Source organism: Haemaphysalis longicornis, unplaced genomic scaffold, assembly GCF_048455015.1.
Source record: "Haemaphysalis longicornis isolate Haplotype H1 unplaced genomic scaffold, Haemaphysalis longicornis Haplotype H1 scaffold_12, whole genome shotgun sequence".
NCBI classification, from domain to species: domain Eukaryota; kingdom Metazoa; phylum Arthropoda; class Arachnida; order Ixodida; family Ixodidae; genus Haemaphysalis; species Haemaphysalis longicornis.
Window position 1 is genome coordinate 114,684,798 of NW_027526225.1, and position 21,155 is coordinate 114,705,952.

At 45.4% G+C, this 21,155-nt stretch overlaps 1 protein-coding gene across 1 annotated transcript in view; it reads left to right on the top strand.

Moving 5' to 3' along the window:
• LOC144163317 (uncharacterized) overlaps positions 1-21,155 on the top strand; it is a gene marked incomplete in the record, with an annotated part of 101,978 nt that overhangs the window by 70,432 nt on the left and 10,391 nt on the right. The window contains 10 exon segments of the mRNA XM_077694246.1: positions 2,352-2,377; positions 3,129-3,246; positions 3,560-3,609; positions 4,077-4,197; positions 5,455-5,504; positions 6,461-6,569; positions 7,553-7,693; positions 11,103-11,201; positions 12,816-12,892; positions 14,102-14,287. Coding sequence (XP_077550372.1) covers positions 2,352-2,377; positions 3,129-3,246; positions 3,560-3,609; positions 4,077-4,197; positions 5,455-5,504; positions 6,461-6,569; positions 7,553-7,693; positions 11,103-11,201; positions 12,816-12,892; positions 14,102-14,287 — 977 coding nt within the window.

Consider the following 21,155-nt stretch of genomic DNA (forward strand, 5'->3'; position numbering starts at 1 on the left):
TTTTTTTCCTAATTATGTAGCTTATTTGAGCGAAGTTTACGTTAAAAGTTGTGTCAGTATGATTCTAACGAGGCAATCTTTTGAATGAACAAACTTCTGTTTTCTGTTCATGGCTCCTTTAATGAGCTGTAAAATTAGTTACAACCAATGCATCCAAAATCCGATTCTCTTATTGCACTCACCAGGGTTCATAGCATTGGAAAATATAATAAAGATTACAGCTTTATGACCACCATTGCTTTTTGTCTATTGTTTCTTCAAAAAGGGCTAATTACCTCTAATTATCTGGGGAACTAATTGACTTAATAAAAAAATAATGCCATATTCGAAATCAAAGGGAAAAAATCAGCAAGACTGACATTATTCACAAAGTTTACTTGAAAATTAAAAGGAGCTGTTTTAACCCTTTGAGGGTCGAATTTTTTCGCCAAATGCGACCCCCCAGGGTCGATTTTTTTTATTGCTGATTTAAATTCTTCGGATGAATATATTTCGGCAAAAAATTGCCGTAATTTTTTTTAGGCTGACCATAAAGTGACAAAAAAATAATTTGTATTGTTACATCAGGGGTGAGACAGCTGCGCATATTGCGCAGTTTTGATACAAAGTTGTTTTCCTGCGCCAGGCTGCTCCAAAAGCTTGAAAATCGGAAAAATTGCGCCAAACTGCTCCAAAACAGTATGAGAGCCAAGGATTTGAACGCTCCCGTCAGTTTCAGTGGGCGAAAATGCTTTCTGACGGCATAATTTTTCAGCACCCCTAAGGTGATGGTGTTTGTAAAAGTTTAATTTATTGATCAATCAATAAAAAACGCATAAAATTGTCCCAGAAAGTTTTTTCGAAAGCGACAATGTCGTGGTGCACATGTTATATTCTGTACATTTTTAAAGCTTTTCCATCGAAAACCATCGCAAAGTCCTATATAAAAATACTAATGTTTACTGAGGCGACAAAACTTGTTCAAGCTGATGAAAAAACGGCAATTTTTGGAGCGCCATATCTCCGGAACGACATCACTGGGCGCCGCATTGGAAAACATGATCGGCGGGCGAAGCAGTTACTCGTGGTTCAGGCTAGTTCACTCTAGGTCAGGCAGAGTGCTATTTGAAGATTTCTACCGTGGTTTCGGTTATGGGGGTGGGTACATTTAGTTGTTTGATCTGTTACGGGAAGTTGCGCCGCTCGGAAGACTGAGTTCATCAAAAACAATGCGGTGCCCGCGAATTTGCCATGTTTCGGCCTTGAGTGTGAGGCGCGGTGCGTGCCTGAAGTGAAATTTCGGACTTATTGCGGTGTTATGAAACGCTGTTATTGCTGCCTTTGACAGCGAGCTTCCTCTGGTACAAGGAATACAAGGACTCTGGTAGAACATACTTTATCGAAAGGCTATTTCAATAGTGTTATTTACGTTCAAAACCGATGAAAAAGTGCACTTCCCCCCTCTCGATTTGCCAAAAATTTGATTTTTTAGGCACATAAGCTGACATAATAAATGTCGTTCACTGCTCCAAATCAAGGTTCTTCTGCTCCAAAATCGAGATTTCGCTGCTCCAAAAACTGCTCCCAAATCGGATTCAGCGTTCTCACCCCTGTTACATACATGTGGTTTATTCATGAGTAACACAAGAAAAATTTTAAATAAAAACGAGAGAGTAACAAGCCGGCACCTTTTGAGTGAATCGAAATCAGATGGACATCAGTTTCGTGGGTGAAAAAAGTGGGAAGCGCCCGGAGGACGATACCGAAACCAGCCACTGCGCGCGCGCGGCCAAATGCGGGAGCGATAGACCGCGCACCGCCCATAAAATACAAAAAAAAAAGGAAATAAGAGCCTCATCAGTTTTGCAGGTGACCTTGGTCTGTGGCAGGCTCAAGAAGCGAGACGCGCCCGGTGGGCGATGCCCCCACGTTAGCGGATGCGCTAGCGATAGCTGGCACGCCGCTGAAGTAAATCATAAAAAAAATAAAAAGAAGAGCCATCGGTGCAAGAAAAAAATTTGACGTATTTCCAAAGTGTGGCAGCACATGCCAAGCAAAAGAAGTTGGCGAAAAAGGCGCGCTTTTTAAAGATACAAGAAATGGCATACATGTATGTCATTGACCATTTTGAAAGTGTTTGCCGATGCCGTACATGTACGGGCGTGACCCTCAAAGGGTTAAGACCAGTGTCCCCCCCTCTTCCCCTTCCTTTAATTTCAGTGCATTCGTGCCTTCTGTTTAAAAAAAAAATGGCTCAAATGTTTTTTTGGGGGGTTTTTAAACACGTGTATGGTAACTTTATGTAGCAAGTTTTCCTCCTCAACCCTTCGTTTGTTCTCTTTTTTTGTTTTCTTGGTGCTTCGCCACTCCAGGAGGTCGGGAAGCCGGAACTCGTCAGGTAGGCTTTGTGTGTTCTGAGCTGCCTGTTCTAAGGGCACACTATTATCTATTTATTGCGGGTTGACAGAACACCTGTTTCTGCTTGCCCTAATGAATGGCTTTTCCTAGCCTACTTGAAGTCTCGGCAATCGCATTCTCATCTCCTGATTTCTTACAAAAAAGAGTGTGCACGGACCCTCGCAAGGAGAGTAGCCATCATTTGTGCCGCTTTGTTCGGGGATTTATAGTTGCAAGCTGGTTACCTGGGAGACAGGATGTTAAAGATCGTGAAAGCCTTTTCCACTTATTCCGTTACCATTCCAATACCTAGCCATTGGTATCATTGATAAAGACAGCATATTACAGTTACACAGTTTTTTTTTTTTTTTTGTTGATGGTTTTTTTTTTTTGCATCATTTTGGCCCAGGCATCAAAGGAAATGAAAAAAAAAAAAACTAAAGTGTCGGGAGGCAAGTGGCTTCTTGCACTACAGAATGCCATGTAGGCCAGTTTCAGCAATAAAGTCCCAAGAGCTGCCTGTAAAGAGGACCATGCGTCCACCGATGAATAATGGGCGGGCGGCCTGGTCGGTTTCTTGGAGCTACCATGTGCCGGGTTGTAACCTTGCTTGCTGTGCCACGTTTACTCCAAAGCGACCAACGACACCCTCAGTCACCTCTAGATGAATTACACCGGTGAACTAAGCCTTCTCAGTCACCTCTAGATAAACTACACTGGTGAACTAAGCCCTTTGGTCTTTTCACTGGCAGGTGCCGGCAAGCAAGGAGGGAGTTCGAAGCACGCGCAAAAAGCAAAGTCGTCCACGAAAGACGCGGCCTCTCTACTTTGAGAGAAGACGATACAGTGATGACGATGATGACGACGACGGTGAGTTTTGCAGGTAGTTTTTTTTCCCCCCCCCCCCCCCCCCCTTCCTCCTCTGAGGGAGTGCACCCTGCGCAGAGCATGACCAGCTAGATGTTGGCAGAGGTTGGCCACACCCTCTGGGCAACTCCGCAAAGCCTCTAAATCCGATCAAACAATTACTTGTTTCACACATTTATGGATGCCTCTATTGCACCCAACTTTTAGTTTATTGCCGTGCCCCTGCTGTTTGAACGAGCACGCTTTGTCATTTGTGGGCTTGGTCTACCAGCCACTCACCAATGCTGCTGGTGTTTTTTTATTTTGTGAATTTCAGACTACTTCCCTGCCGGAAATGAGTCCATCAGTGATCCCGGCACATCTGAGGTATGTTGGAGCTGGGACTTTCGTGGTTTTGTACTCCCAAATGGTTGCCTCCTGTGGTGGGGAGTAGCTGAGTTTTACTTGGTTTCTGCCTGGTGCAATAGCATGTTTTCTTTTTTTTGTTATAAATATATTTATAGGAGGTAGAACAACCTCATAACAATATAATGTACACTGTTTCTGCTTGCCATCATGATGTGATTTATCGTAAGGCCACAAGTCAGGCGCTAAGTGGGAAACCTTGTGTAGAGTTCACATTGTCTGCACATAGCCACAAAAATTAGTGCATTTCACTGATTTGCAGACTGTCTATGTTTTAGTCTTTTTGTTTGTCGTGTGTAGCCCACGGTCTTGCCATTATGAAGTCCTTATCGTCACTTGATAAGTTCTTATCGTGGAGTGAGTGTTGTGGAGCGAAAAATCTGTGGCTTGATGAATAGTCTCGCTTCCACTGATCGCGGGGCCTACAGGCAGGCGACCTTGGGACTCCAAAGAGAAGACCCGTCCGTCAAAGGAAGACGCCTTTTCTACCCCCCGAGATCATCAAAGCTCTCACACGGGACTCCGGTAGCGACTATGATGCAGAAGGACGTGAGTGGCTGACCTAGGCACAACACTTGGGTGGAGGTTTTACGCAAGACGGGAGGAGCGAATGTGCACTCAGTGGCTTTCAGTGGAGCCCTGTGTAGATTTGCACTGCGTGCCGGGCCTGCTGGCAGCATGATATGTCTAAAGGCAAAGTGCTAATTTCAGAGCACTTTCGGGGCTCGCCTTGTCGTAGCACGCTCACTGGACCCAAGTTGAGCCCCACGGCGTTCCATCGTAGCGGCTGTCATCGCGGCGTCCCACAGAGGCTTCGAAAGCCAAGTGGTTTGTATAGTCATAAGTTCGAAACTCGTGAACCGCTGGCGCTTGTCATGCATCTCCCCGTTGTTTAGCACCAAGAAAACTGCAGGTACATTTGAGGCAACATAACGTAATTAACCGGCAGCACCCGCGTTCATTTAGTTAGGAACGCCTGATGGGTTGGTTTTTACGATAGGAAGCGAAAAAAAGTGGCGGTGCAATGCCGGCACGTGCGGGAGAAAAAGCAAGCACAAAAAGAACACATTTCTCGCTGGAGCAGTTTCAGGCAGGGGGCGCGCAAGCACTGCGGAGGCGGGAAATTTCAATGCATTGGGTGGTAGTATTGAGTGGATAGTGGCGCTATAGCTTATTATGGTGAATCACTGCTGTGCACTTCCAGCAGCTTTCACATTGAGTGGAATGGCTTTTTTCTTATTCAAAGGTTTATTCAACTCTAAAAAAAAAGTCACATACATGCGTATATGTACAGACGTATATATGTATCAGTCTTCTTTATTTATTCTTTTTTTTCTTTCTGAAAACATTTTCGTTCCCTACCAAGTTCTAGTGTGTTTTATTCAAGCATGAAAAGGTAGCAAAGCTAAGGTAGCCTTTTTTTTTTTTTTTTTTTTTTTTCAGTGTGTTTAATCCCTGGCCATTTTCCTGGTGAAACTGGAAACAAAAGTGAATTTTGGCAGGCATTGCCTGAGGTGGTTTAAATTCCCAGTCCTCGTCCATGTCTAGGCAAAATCGGTGTCTAAGCACTGATTTTAATTTTTTTGCTTTTATTGTTTTTCGGTGTGGTTTAACTTCGGGCTTTTTATACAAGTGTTTTATGCGACAGCTGTGAGCTCAGCACGAATGCCTGCATGCTGATTGCCCTGTTGATCTTGCATTTTCGTGCTCTCTTTCCACATATCTTACTCTGTTTGCCTCGTTTCATGGGTGTTTAGCTTGGCCTATTTTTTGAGCAGCAATTTTCCTCGCTCGTTGCGTTTTCAGAACTCTCTACTGAGGAGGAGGAGGCAACTAATCCAGATGAGACTCTTCAGGTACGATACTTGAAGATGCATTGCAAATTAACAGTGTTCAGAATGGGAAGTTGGTGTACTATAAATTGTTATACCAAAAATACTACCAAAAAATTTTCTTGGTGGCTGCGCAAAGTTGTCTGATTTTTAAAGCTTCTAAAGAGGACCTTCAGTGTGTGTTTAAGCTGAAACCACTTTCAGTCCCTGCACTTTCAGCAAATGCCAATTAGTTCGATTTTATAGTTAATTTGAACTGACGGCCTGGTCCCGGCAGGGCCTGTATATTTCAATGGGGGGAAAACTCCCAATAATTCGATTGTGCTGGTATCCGGAACGGGTAATTTGAACTGTGATCCCCTGGTTTCCATTGCTTTTCGCAGAAGTCGGCCCAAAATCGAAAGTAATCTACTGTGTACTTTTAATTTTAATTGCCTCGACCGTGCCATGTAAATAAACATGTTTTCGAGCATTAACAATGTCATTATTTTGACATTACAGCTTGTTGCTCACCTGAAGGCATGTCGGTAGCTGTTTATGACGCATAACTGACCGATCAACTAATTTCGTCCGCTGTTCGAGCTCCATGCACACTACAAAATCACCTGCCACAAACGCGTAGTAGCACCTAATTCACGATAACGAGTCCACAGGTGGGTTCTTTATTTTCCGCCTGTGGATATGGCGCAATGTCTATTCATTCTAGCGCGCCCGCCCGCTAATTTGAACGCCAATTAATTCGAACACTTTTGTGGTCCCCTTCGAGTTCGAATTAACTAGCGTTTACTGTATTGTGTAAATAGACACCACCACTTGTTCTGCTTTCTAGCCTGTAGTCATTTATTATGACGAAAGTTTTTATTGAAAATGTATTTTTAAGGGTCGTGTCGGTAACATGCAGTCTTTTTTTTTTTTTTTTTTTTTTTTTTTTTTTTTGTACTACAGATATTATTAATCTAATGACCTTTTCTTTCACGTAGCTAACTGAGGCCGAAGCTAGGCAACGGGATGTGCAGCGAAACCTGCGCATAGCCCCATTCAAGTTGAACCAGCCTCCAAAACGCCGCCGGGGTAACAAGAGGCGGAAAGGTGAGTGGCTGATTACGTACGATCCGGTTAAAGGTAAAGTTAAATAGTTCACCACATGAGCAAAAAAAAAAAAAAAAAGGCTAAAGTTTGTGCTGTCATGCATGACACGACCAGGGACCACTTACAACACAACAAAATCTATTTGAGGAAAGGTAATCACAGACACCAGAGGTTTTTGGGTCGGAGGTAGTTCCCAGAGCCCAAGATTTGTTATAATCGGAGCCACTGCAATCCTTTTTTGAGAGGTGAGAATTTTTTGGTAATAGATGGAAATAGTCATTATTTTACATTCATCACAAATGTGGAAGCATTTGAATTACATGAAATTGGTCAGTTTGAGGGATTATTGTTTGCATCACCTGGGAAGGTTATTATCTGAAACTGATGCTTTTTTCCAGTACCCACTGCGTTTCTGTTGCCCCTAGAGAACCCGATGCCAATGCTTCTGCATGCTTTATTGAGTCACGTGTGGAGAGTCTTCTTCTGCCTGTTCGATTTCTGTTAAACTTGCTCCACCCACAAAAAATGGTTGCTTAAGGTTTACTGTTTGTGCATTAAACTTGTTAGTTTTGAAATTGAAACTAGCTGCCGATGGTAGCTAAGGGAAAGATTTGCCGGTATTCACCAAAGGTGTAGTGTGGTCAGGAACACTGCAAGGCTGCTAGTGTAGTTGGCCAATTGACAAGCATAGTTAACAGTTAATTAACCTGTAGACAACTGTTGCGCAATGGCTTAGCGGGATTGTCTGTCCTCTGCAAATGGTGGCCTTTTTTTTTTTTTTCCTGGTTTAATTTTGAAGAATTGACCGCAATGGATGTAAGTCCTCTGGTCAGTGTTTTTTTGTTTTTTAACCTCTTTCAACAAAGTGTAAAAATACGTGTAAGTGTAGCTTTGTCTGCTGCTTCAGCATGCATTGGAATGGTATGAAAAGCGGGTAATATGCGGATCACAGTCTTATGGCGGAAGCGGCATGTTTTTGCCAGATGCTGATCCAGACTATGAGTTGCCCAAGCTGGAATATGAGCGTGTCGATGAATCACCTGATGAAACCAATTACACGTTCCGCCGAGATGCAACTCGTTCACCGAAGGACATTAAGAATGAAGAACTGGATGAGCTTACCTGTGAGTACCCATTCAGTAGATCGCATATTCGGCCATTTCACTTCTGAGCTTGGGGGGGCCGTGCGGACAAAATATGGGTTTGTTTTATTTGAAGGATTTGGTGTTTTATCGCGCCCCCAGCGCTTGTCCTGTAGCAAACGATGCTTTATTCACTGAGAAATTAATCAGTTTTAAGTTTTGGTTCTCGCGCCAAAATGTGTGTTTCGTGACATCTGCGATGGTGTAACCAGGGCAGTGGACTGCAGGGTGCCTTGTTTACCGTCCGTCCTCCTAGATGGTGCCACCATACTGTGCGGTACCACTGTTCGCCTTTGATCTATTTTTGACCGTGTTTGCACCTGGCGTGTTTTCGTTATGGTAGGCAGTAATCGTTTCATGAAACATGGGATATGCTCGACAAAAACAGGGTCACGTAAGACAACGGCGCTTACGCCAATTGGCCAGAGTCGGGTGAGACAACCCCAAAGCGCCGCACTGCTTTGAGCTACAGCAAGCATAGTGCGGGCAGTACCAACAGCAGTAAGTACACAGTGGTCTGGGATTGAGGCGTAGGCAAGTTGGTTCATGGTCTTGCTTACGTGTACTTTCGTAACTTCCATTGTTAACTCCGCCTTTCTTACTGCTGTAAAATGAATATGCATTAATTACATTTAAGCTAAAATAGCTCATTCTGCAAGCTCCCTGCCTAACTTGCGTTTGCTTTTGTCGGCCTCAGCCAATCACACGGCTGTGCATATGACATCATATGTCGTAGCGCGGGAAATGAGCTAGTGAGTCGCATGGCCATCTCTCTCTCTCTTTCTCTCTTTTCCTAAATACATAGCTTATATGAGGAAAGTTTAGAGTAAAAGTGGTGTCAGTCTTATTCTAGTGAGGCAATCATTAGAATGAACCCAACATATTTTCTCTGCATGGCCTTTTTAACTCTCTTGCGACCGCAGAAAAATGGCCAATTTTGAGTGCTCTCAGAAAACATTTTCTTTCTTTTCAGCTACTGGATGCATTTAGCTTTGCTATGCAGGAAATTGTAGCTTATAGATTTCTTTTTTGAACATAGAACAACAGTTTTGTCAAACGTGTAGCTGTTGAGAGCTTATTGGTCAACACAACAAAAAAAATATATGCAAAAAAGTATACACAGACAGGGTTCGCACAGGTCCTTGAAAACCCTTGAATTTAGAAGTGTAAATTTCAAGGCCTGGAAAGTCCTGGAATTTTTAAATGGTCCTTGAAAACCCTTGATTGTTCTTGCGAGAACCAATGGCCCTGTCTTTTCACAAGAATTTAAAGTATTTGTCGTAGATTTTAGGTGTTAAAAATGTAAAGAAACAGTGTAACAATCAAGTTTCAGTGTACTGCGTGAAATTACGACTTTAGTGGATTGTCATTATTACGAGGCAAAATTGGGAGAAGCACTCCTCAATAGACTCCATGTCACGATACAATCCAGTGAAAGCCGGCTTCTCTTCTCTACCTTGCATCTTCCATTTAGTCTGTGGGCGGTCGCTCATTGCATGGTTGCTGTGCCTCATATGCTCCATCTGCGTTTGCTTTTATGTGCAAATGGTGGACGTGTACATAGTTCATCCTGCCTTGCAGCAACACTTGCTGATTTAATTTCAGCTGATAGTCTTGCTGACAAAGCAGGAGATGCAGGCAACATTTAATGAAGTTTTGAAATCAAACAGTCTCAGAAAAACACAAAGAAAAAAGAAAAACCTCTAAATACCAACTGTGAAATAAAAAATAATGCTGGGGGAGCATTCAAGAACCCATTAGTGCCTATCTAAGTGTGCACTAGTGTGCTTAGGTATTGGGCAATAAAAAAATTTTGCATTGCGTTGAAAAAGTTATAAATTATCCCAGATAAAACTTTAGATGGGGGCCTTGAAAATGTGTTTTCTGGTCCTTGAAAGTCCTTGAAAACCCTTGAATTTTTGTTTTTGAAGCCCGTACGAACCCTGACAGAACATAAATAGGCGATGAGGCTAAAAATTATTTTAGGAATTCTAGGATATACAAAATTTTTCTACGTTCCTAGGCTATGGTTGAATATATAAATCAATGCTGTACACCAAGCTCTGAATTTTTGCAGGCCCGCGAACCTATTGGCCCTAACGGCTGTGCCGCTCCGTGAAGCCACTCGAAAGTCAATTGGTCTCTCTAAAATATGCATCCAGGCATGCCTGTTTGTGTTCTCACACCAAATCCTTATCACTGCAGGGGTAAAAAACAAGATAAACAAATTTAGCGCTCTTGAGAATCGCTTCGCAGCACTAATTTTACGTGAGCGCCAAGCTATCTTGAAGGTGATAACGCAATTAGGCGTGGTGCATTTGGAAAAATATGCCCGTCGCACGTTGTCCAGACCCTACACATGACAGTAATACCGCAGTCAGATATTAGGCACGTTCTGTTAATAAATACAGCACGAAGTGAAGTCAAAAACGAGAACAGGGTTCACATAACACCCTCCTCAATTTTCAAAGCCTATTTATGTTCGTTCTCTGTATTTCCCCTTCTATAATTTTTATATGATGCCTGCCATCATTTAGCACGGTGGTTCTCAGATGGGGTCCGCAGATCGCAGGGCATCCACGGGGGCATTTTAAGGGTCCGTGAGGCCCTTCCTGAAACTCTTCCCAATATTTTTCTCCTCTTTACCAAACCTTGCTTGGTATGCAAAAAAAAAAAATGGCATGACTTGTACGCTTAAATTTGCTGTGCGTAGCATGTTGTAAGGTTGGTTTTTTGCGCAGCACATCAGCTATGCAGGAAAGCCACATGCACGAAAGGCTGCATATAGGTTTGGTTTTTGATTGCAAGAACAAATTTCTTGACAGTAGGACACACACGAGCATAAAAGTCTTGCATTGAATAAGTATGAGGGTGACTTTAGCTGAAAGTGCAAATTGTTTGACATTTCAACACTTAGCATCATCGTTTATCGTGGGTTCCCCCATCGCTTTTGGCAGCTTGAAAAGGGGTCCCACTAATTTAGCAGTACAAAGGTTATGCCTCGTCATTTCCCTCATTTCTTTTTTAGGTGCGGAGTACCTTAAATACAGCACGTCCATCAGTGCGCACACCACCATCAAGCGAAACTCAAGCGAAATTCGATTTGAGCCGTGAGTTGCAGATTCATTTAAGGAATAATCAAGGTGCAACTCACGGCTCAGATCAAATTACGGTCGGGGTGCAAATCGGAGGTCACTCAAGGCGCAACTTGGATGTCATTTCGAGTCCCCGTACTCCGCACCCTCGCCATCACCCACGGAGTGGAGATGCTGCCGTTTTTTGGGCTGTTTTTAGTTTGCACCACATTTGTCCGACCACTGAGTGGCCTCGCTTATTTGTGATTGTGGCTAAACAGTGTCTGCCCTAATTTTGCCTATTGAACATGCTGCAGGCCTGGAAAGCGGTCCCGAGAATGCGCCCGACGGAAAGCCGCAAGTGTCGACAGCATTCAGCGCCATGGAGTGCAAGGAAGCGCTTCATGATGAGCTCTGTGAGTGAAACTGGTACCCACATCCGCCACTGTGCTGTTTGTGTGGGCCTAAACGATTTGGCCGTTTCCAAGGGGCAACTTTATGTGAAGCCAGTCGAGTTGATCCGAGAAGCCGGTGTGATGCTGGTATGAGAAATTCTTTGCTCCTTCTTGTGGGTTCGGGTTGCTCCGTTTTTTTTTTTCTAGCTGAAAATGTAAATTGTTAAAATATTGTGCAAAATGTGGAAATGAATATAGATAAGAAATATTTAATGATGGTCGTAGGTGCGTTTCTACGCCACCTTCATTGCAAAATCTCGTAAAAGAGATGAAATGTTTTTATTAAACACATTGACGAGTTTATAACCCTGGAAAAGAGCATCTTATGAGCCGCAATAGCCATGACTCTTCGCTAAAGTTTGGGTGGAGACATTTTTGTCGACTTTCAAATTTGGTGTTGAAGCTGTGTTGCTGTAGCAAAAAGAGTGCGCCCTTGACTATGTTTCGGGATAAAAATTAGCATAACTGCTGTAATACAGTGATGCAGTCTAGTCCACTTATACATGTATGCAAGTGCCAAGGAAAACCCAACATTATAACCAATAGTTATAAATGGGTTGTACAAAAAAAAAAAGAAAATCCGAAACAGAGATCACATTTTATTAGTTAGCAAGCAAGGTCGTACTACTTACTTGGAGAAAAGATGCCATAGTCGATTAGTTGTGTTTGGTTCTTGCGAAGCTGGCGGACATCTTTTTCCAGAGCATCTATAGGGGCTTCAACAAGCTGAGCGAAAGGTCCTTGGCGGAAATGAAATCCCTGAGGGGCTGTATCATGTGTTGGGCCTCCTGCGAAGAACCTACCTGAGTAGGCTGCGCAACCGCATTGTCCGAGTATCACTTTCAGCGCTGTCCGCAGCACGCGCAACGATAGACTTTTCAGTGAGGCACTTGAACTTTTCAAAACATCAGCTCTGATGTCCCTTCCGTAAAGTTTTAAGAGGCACCCAGTTACTTTTGAAGCATTGCACATGTCACAGCAAACGAATGTAGGCGAATGCGCGAGCGAGCGGGTGTAGGGACGATGGCATCGTCCCTGCTCCTTCAAAAGGCATGCGTCTTCAAAAGGAATGCGTCTCTCCCCCTCGTATGGTCGTTTTCTGGCGGGCAGAAGGGCGGCGTGCTCACTGTAACCGGATTCAATTGTTATATCCGATATTGGGCTCTGGAGCATTGTAATAAGTGGTTTATTTTACCGTACAACACATACAAAAGTGGACGGTGCCATAGTTCATCGTTATAGCCGATATATTGTTATACACAGCATTGTTATAAGTGTACTCGGCTGTAAATGGCTATTTTGCTGACATTTACTGTGCCTTCATTCATCACTGGTGTTCCAACAATACTACTAAAGGCGTGACACTGACGGTGTCAGGGGAGCTCTTCTGTGGTGTTTATGTGTACATTGGCTGCTTTTACGAGTAGCACAAAAAAAAAATGTACGGTTCTTGCAGTGCTTTAGAGCCGAATCGAGGCTCGTGTTGTGTTCTGTGGCTGTTTTCTTGTTGTTTTTCATTGTGTTAAGTAGGTGAGTTCACTGCCGTGCGTAACGTGCCAACTCTTCGCCTTCCAGTCTGTGACGAGTGTGGGGTCGACCACCCAGGCGATTGTCCCGTCCATGGACCCCTGATCTACATCGAGGACACTCACGTATGTCAAGGATGCTGCTAAAGCAGATCAGCACAGATATGTGAATTTTGCTGTGTACATGCTAATAGAATACTTGGGCCAGAAACATACACTCGACAAACTCTGGTTGTCAGTTTCTTTGAAACCGACTGAGCGGGTGAAAGGTGACCTTGTGGGGACCTTTGTGCATGTGACTTCTCTCTTTTTTTGAGATGAACAAGGCCTTAATACCACACGCGCTTCGTGGGAGGGATTTTTTTGCACTTGATCTCACCGACATTACAGGTGGCCCCGCAGGGTTCGCACAGTTCCTTGAAAACACTTAAATTTAGAAGTGTCAGTTTCAAGGCCTGGAAAGTCTTGGAAATTTTAAATTGTCCTTGAAAATCCTTGATTTTTCTGGACAGAACCAATGTCTTTTCACAAGAATTTAAAGCATTTGTCGTGGATTTTAGGTGTTAACAAATATAAAGAAATATTGTAACAATTAGGCTTCAGTGTATTGCGTGAAATTACAAGTTCGGTGGATTTTTATTATTACGAGGCAACATTGGGAAAAATCCATTCCATGTCACAATACAATCCAGTGAAAGCCAGCTTCTGTTCTCTATCTTGCATCTTCCATCTAGTCTGCGGACGCTCGCTCATTGCATGTGTGCTGTGCCTTATACGCTCCACCTGCGTTTGCTCTTATGTGCAAATGGTGGATGTGTGCTTAGTTTGTCCTGCCTTGCAGCAACACTTGCTGATTTAGTTTCAGCTGATGTTACTCTTTCTCACAAAGCAGGAGATGCAGGCATCATTAACGAAGTTTTGAAATCAGACGCGCCAAGAAAAAACAAAAACCTCTAAATACCAACCATGAAATATGAACCCGTTAGCACCTAAAAAAACTTTTGCATTGTGTTGAAAAAGTTATAAATAATCCCAGATGAAACATTAGATGGGGACCTTGGAAATGTGTTTTCTGGTCCTTGAAAGTCCTTGAAAAACCTTGAATTTTTGCTTTTGAAGTCTGTGCGAACCCTGCCAGGCGAGTCGCGGAGTGGTGGCGGTTTGCCCATTTGGGTAAAAATTTAGACTTACTGCTCACAGCTCACAATGGGGGCAGTCGGGATTTCTACCCAGCCGACCAAACCATGGCCAGTCATTCACTAGCCTAGGGGTGAGATCAGATGCAGAGAGTGTGGCACGCGTGCAAATCATTTCTGCCTGCTTCTTCCACCGCAGGTGCCCAAGGGCACGCCATTGAGGGCCAACAAGACGCTGCCCGAGGGGCTAGACATCCGCCGGTCTGCGATGCGAGGCGCCCAGTTTGGCGTGTTCGCCATGAAGCCACTGGCAAAGCGCACCTGCTTTGGGCCTTACGAGGGAGTCCGCCGCAGGACTAACAGGGGCAACGGATACACCTGGAAGGTGCGTGTCGCACCCAAGAACTGTGCTCCACATTTTCAGCGCTCGAGTCTAGCGCTCATTTTGCCTTCCGAGCCTACTCCAGTTCCAATATGGAATCCTATTTGACTAGAATGTGGTTGTCGAGACTGCCGTGACAATTCTTTTTAAGCTGTAAGTGCGGGTTTCTCAAAAAATAACAGGTGCGATAGCACTTGTTGGTACGGTGATTTGCTTTGTTAAGAGCTTCGTTATGCGGTGTGGCTAATCCACCAGGAGGAAAAATGTTGCAAGGACTGCTCCGCCCGATTACCAGAAAGGCAATTAGCACCAGCCATCAAAAAGCCCCTGCCCAGTGTCATGGAAGCAGTTTAACAGAGACAGTACTCGCTTTGTCTGAGCTTCAGAATTAAATTTGTTCCATACTACAGGGGTGAGACAGCTGCGCATATTGCGCAGTTTTGATACAAATTTGTTTTCCTGCGCCAGGCTGCTCCAAAAGCTTGAAAATTGCAAAAACTGCGCCAAACTGCTCCAAAACAGTCTGAGAGCCAATGATTTTAATGCTCCCGTCAGTCTCAGTGGGAAAAAATGCTTGCTGACGGCATAATTTTCCAGCACCCCAATGGGGATGCTGTTTGTAAAGGTTTAGTTGATTGATCGTTCAATAAAACACCCGCATAAAACTTCCTCCGAGATACCGTATAAACGCGTGTAAGGGCCGCACCCGTGTATGGGCCGCACCCCGTTTCTCTCAACTACATATTGGAAAAAAAAAAATCCGTGTACGCGCCGCACCAACACTTTCGTTGAACCGAACGTATTCAAAATGCGCGCGCGCGCATGCAAGCTTTTAAGCATTGTCGATAGATGGCGCTATCCATATCGGCATTAGCATCACCAACTTGTGCAATTCTGCTGGTTCTGCCGGCCATTTGCTGGAGTTCTGCATTGTCTCTCATGTTTGCATTTCTTTTAATGAGCGTTTAGGTTGTGGCACGATGGGCAAACACCAGAATAGCTACACGGCTGGCTACAAGTTGAAGGTGATCGAGTTCGCTCTCGAGCACGGGAAACGTGCCGCCGGCAGAAAATTCGACGTCGACGAAAAGTGTGTTCGACGATGGTGCGCTCAAAAGGAAGCTTTGGAAAACACCAACAGCAAAAAGCGCGCTTTCCGAGGAAAGCCGTGCAAGTTTCCGGAACTGGAAGAAGACTTGTTCCGCTATGTGACTGAAGTGCGGAACGATGGTTTTGCGCTCACAACGGACATGCTGCGCGTGAAGGCACTAGCCTTGGCACGTGCGAAGAACATACCGGCCGGGACTTTCAAGGCTAGTGCTGGCTGGGTGCGAAGATTTCTGAAAAGGAAGGGGCTCTCATTTCGCCGAAGGACCACGTTGTGCCAGCGGCTGCCAGAAGACTACACCGACAAGGTGCTTAGTTTTCATAAGCACGTCATCGGCCTTCGCCATCAGCATAATTATCCGCTGTCGCAAATTGCGAACGCTGATCAAACTCCTGTGTGGTTTGACTGCCCAGAGAATTACACCGTCGAACTGAAAGGCAAAAAGAGCGTCGCCGTGCGGACCACCGGCGCTGAGCGCCAACGCTGCACAGTGATGCTTTGTGTGACCGCGGACGGGCGGAAGCTACCCCCGTACGTTGTGTTGAAAAGGAAGAGGATTCCCAATGAAGTGTTCCCCAAGGGTATCATAGTTCGAGTCCAAGAAAAGGGCTGGATGAACGATGACTTGGTGCTCGACTGGGTGAAATGTGTTTGGCAAAACCGACCGGGAGCGTTGTTGGCCAAACGGTCACTGTTAGTGTTAGACAGCTTCCGCGGTCACCTTACCGATAAGGTGAAGGAACAGCTGCGCCGTGTCGGCACAGACATGGCCGTGATTCCGGGCGGCCTCACTGGAATGCTGCAGCCATTGGACGTAAGCGTGAACCGACCTTTTAAGGTTGAATTCCGAAGGCTTTACACTGAGTGGATGGCAAGCGGCAGCCACGAGCAGACGCCGACCGGACGGCTGAAGAGGCCACCGCTTGCGACTGTTCTCGGTTGGATCCTGTCCGCGTGGAGCTTGGTGGCGACGGACGTTGTATCCCGAAGCTTCAAGGTCACCGGTATATCAAACAGCTTGGACGGCGCTGAGGATGAATGCTTGTGGGAGGACGATACTCCGCAACACACCCCCTCGGACTCCGAGCCCGAGGACTCGTTGAGCGACGACGATTAAGCACGTATGCCGTGTGCTGCAATAAACGCTCTTCGTTCGCTAGCTGGTACGTTCTTTTTTACTTTAAAAAAATTGAAAAAAAAGTGCGGCCCTTACACGCGTTTATACGGTAGTTTTTTTTTTTTTTTTTTTTTTTTTTTTTTTTTTTTTTTTTTTTTTTTCGAAAGTCACGTCAGGTTGCACATGTTACGTTCTGTGAGTTTTAAAGTTTACCTTTCGAAAACCATTCCAAAGTCCTGTAGAAAAAATGCTTATGTGTACTGAGGCGACAAACTACTTGTGCGAGTTAACGAAAAAAACGGCAATTTTCGGAGCGTCCTATCTACGGAACGACATCAGTGGGCGCCGCCATCTTGGTGTGGTGAAGATTGGAAAACATGGCCGCCGGGCGAAGCAAGTCTCAGGCAGGGTGCTCTTCACCGATTTGTACTGTGGTTTTGGTTATGGGGGTGGCTGGGTTTACATTTAGTCGTTTGATCTCTTGCGGGAAGTTGCGTGGCTCGAAAGACGGGAGTTCATCAAAACAACGTGGTGCCGGCGAATTTGCCGAGTTTCGGCCTTGAGTGTGAGGCGCAGTGCGTGCTTGAAGTAAAATTTCGGACTCGTTGCGGTGCTATAAAACGCTGAATTATTGCCGCCTCTGACAGCAAGCTTGCGAGCGGCGGGAATGGGACGATAGACACAGCAGAAGTGGCGGCGCAGGCTACATCACAGCAAAATATTCAAGCAGTTTCTGAGCACGGGCTATTATTGCACGTTAGTAATAATGGTTCATCTATCTGAAGTGAAATTTGGACCCAAGTGGGAGGTTGGTAAATATACCAACGTTACTCAAATTACGATGGTTGTGAACGTGTACCTTGGGGATAGAAGTAGGGGGGGGGGTGCGACGACTGTCACCTCGCTTTGCGCAACTTTTGCCGTGGCTCTACACTTGTGCGTATTCACAATTTAGGCATTCACATGATAATAAAAATGCCTTGGAGTTGCTTAGTTATTCAATTCAATATTCTCCACGACGCTCCACGCTATCTATGCATAGAGCCTAGAAATTTAAAAGTGGTTTGTATAAATGTAGTGCAGTTCGTACCTTGTGATACTCTGATAGATAAAACTTTATTGATAGCTGTTTCAGTGTTATGTACGTTCAAAACCGATTAAAACGTGCAGTTCCCTCCTCCCCCCCTGATTTGCCAAAAATGTGGCTTTTTAAGGCTCCTAAGGTGACATAATAAATGTCGTTCTGCTCCAAATCAAGGTTCTCCTGCCCCAAAATCGAGATTTTGCTGCTCCAAAAACTACTCCCAAATCTGGTTCAGCTGTCTCACCCCTGATACTGTGAAAGGTTATATTTGGCCTCATCAGCATGCTTGCATAGGTAGGGATGTTCTTGTCGACACCCATTTATTGTGTGTAATGAAGCACCCCAGTGTGCCGCTAAAACAGAGGAAATCACTTTATTTCCCAAGCAATTTGGCTAGGAACGCATGGTGGCCGCCGGCCGAAGGCGGGCGGCGATGGTGGCGGCTCGGTCAACGAGGAGTAGTTGCACTTCCGGTTGCGAGCTGCCCAGCGCGTCCTCCCAGAGGACAGACCCACATGGCGTGGGTTAGTGTGTCCAGGGAGTTACAGAGGGAACAGTTGGGTGAAGGGAACTCAGAGGGATTGATCTTGTGGGGGAGGGAACGACTGGCGAGGGAATTAGTCTGAAGGAGTCGCCATAGGCGCTCCTGATCATTGGTGAGGGATGTGTGGGCAGGGGGATAGCGGCGGCGGGAGAGGCAGTAATGCTCCGTGATTTCTTGGTACGAGAGCAGTCGATCGCGGGCCGATTGATCACCGTGATAGGGAGCAGGAGCGAGCCCAGCACGGCGGGTAAGTTCTCGTGCTGCTTTGTGGGCCACCTCGTTGCCTCCCATCCCAGTGTGGGCCGGAGTTCAGACAATCTCGACTGGTTGGGTAGGGGGATTTTGGAGGAGAATTTTGAGTGCGGTAGCCGAAATGCTACCGCGAATGAAGTTTTGAACGGCCGTCTTCGAATCGGTGATTATAACGTGTGGTTGCGGCCTGGTGATAAGAGCCAGGGCTATCGCCGCCTCCTCGGCCGTTGCGGGGGCAGGAGGTCCATACTGTGAGAGAGGTGACTGGGGGAGAGTTTGGGTGAGTAACTACTGCCAGAGCGAAGCCGTCCGCATGTCGGTACTCCGCGGCGTCAACATACATTGTAGTGGGGGAGATGGGGTATTTATCTGTAAGCGCACGGGCGCACTGGCACTCCGCGTGATGTACTGGGTGCACGTTGCGCGGCAGGAGACGTATGTGGAGGCAGTCTCGGATGTCTCGAGGCAACGAAGTTTCGCTTTCTACCATTACCAAAATGCCAATTCGTAAGCGGTGAAGGATGTTCTGACCGGTGTAAGTGGTGGAGAGGCGGCGTAACTGATTAAGGGGGGACGCGGGGACCAGATTGCGAAAAGTAACCAAAAAATAGTTTTTTCGGAAGTCACATTTTCGGATTGCACGTTTTATATTCTATGCGTACACGAAGTTTCCCCGCCGCAAACGATCGCGAAGTGCCAAAGAAAAATATTTATATCGTCTGGGGTGGCAAAATATTTTCGCAGCGCTGTATCTCCGGAACGACGCCACCGGGCGCCGCCATCTTGGTCGCGTTAGATCGGCCGGCTCTTTAACTTTCCTTTTCCGGTCGGTCCTTTTGTCATCGCTCGCTCACAAACGCACAAACGGCAGAAAGAGAACGATAGTGAAACGAAGCAACCGATAGATGGTAACACGCGATTGGCTGTCCGGCCGCGTTTTTTGATACGGCTCTCCTGATTGGGCGTCGCCATGACAGTAAAAACATGACCGCCGGGCTGCTGCGCATTTTACGCGCACTGCGCTCCGCCGACGTTTTCAAGGTTTCCTGGTCGACTCGGTTGCAGTTTGCTCACTTTAGCTGTTGCGGTACTAAACAGTGACATTACTATTATCGCGGCGATAATGCTTGAGATCGTGCGCCTAATAGGGAAGTGCGCGGCTCGAAAGGCGCATCGAAAACGTGCCCGCGACGTCGCCGTGGTCTGTCCTTGAGTGGGAAGCGCGGTGCGTGCGTCTACAATTGCGGTTCGTGAAGCGAACTTTTGGACGCGTTGTGAGCATTGCGATGTGATAAAACGCTGAGTTATTGCTGTGTTTCACAGCGTGCTCGCGAGCTTCGAGAATGAAATGGCCAACTCGCCAGAAGTTGCGGCGCGCGCTCCATTGGCGCGACGTGTTCGGGCAGCGGCCGATGGATCGGTTGCTATTGCACGCGAGTAACAATAATTGATGTACGCGAAGTGAAATTTAATGGGAAAAGCAAAGTTGCCAACCATATCAAGTTTACCTAAATTACGGTCGTGGGGAACGTGCGCGTAGGGGATTTGGGGGGGGGGGGGGGGGGGGGGTGCAATGAACCGTCACCCAGCTTATTTGAGAAACTTTTGCCGTGGCTCTAAACTAGTTCGTACAACGAAGTCTGGGATTACAAAATTATATTTTCAGTGTTAAATTAACAAAGACGCCGTAAGGCTGCAGCGCTTCACATTTCGATATTTTTATTGGGTTTTCTATTTTTGAAATGTTTGCAATTCTGTTGTCTATTTTGCAATCATTGATTCTCCTGAAGGTAAAGAGCATGGTATGGTAATAATAATCAATGTTGTAATTGTGTAAAAAACTATATTCTGCTTTCAAATAGCTCATCTTATGCTTGTGATGCCCAGATATAACTTCTTGACACTGAACAGCCTCATGTACTAAGCTGTAGCTTCAGCAATCTTATGACACCCAGAAATCTGCTGAAAGTCTGGTGGCACATTAATATAAGACGAAACCATGCCTCACTCTTCATTTTGGAGACAGCTATGCATTTGGCATACATCAAGTAAAGTATAGGTACCCTAGCAGCCCATAGTGAACTTTGTAGTACACTAGGTGTAAAACTGGTGCTTCTGCCATCTGAAGGCCTGCACATGAAAACCTTCAATTGGCCAGGAAGGCCTCCCAGATGCACCAAATCAAAGGGCAAAGGTCTTTGAGGTTGTCCCCAAGCAAGGACAGCAAGGACTCTGCTGCTGGTGCAGTTTGAAAAAGCGTAAAGCCTTCGTAAACTTTAAGAGCCGTTTTCTCAAAAGTGCGTTTTACGAGTTCTTCGTTGCTCGTGGAAAGGATAGCATGGCAACCACTGGGCGGATTTTGACACTGTCTGTTTTATTTCAATCCTCGAAGAATTCTGCAGGGTATGACATTCTTGGATTTTCATTTTAGGGCCTAGTTATTTTTTGAAGTGACATTTACGGCCGAGTCAGCTGTATACTACTGGGTACAGATGAAAATAATGTTCTCTGTAAAAAAAATTAAGCGTGTAAAAAAAATTCGAAGAATGTCATACCCTGTAGTGTTCTTTTGACTACAATTGAAAAGTATTCTGAACTTCCTACCATATGTCAATACCTTGCTAGGCTTTCCACGAGCGGGCAACATGTACACCTCTGTAACACAAAAACTACTGAAGGTATCATCCTGAAATTTCACATTTCACCATTTGGAGTGTTTTCCAATGTGCCCACCAAATTTCATTACTCATGTCAAAAAACAAAAAA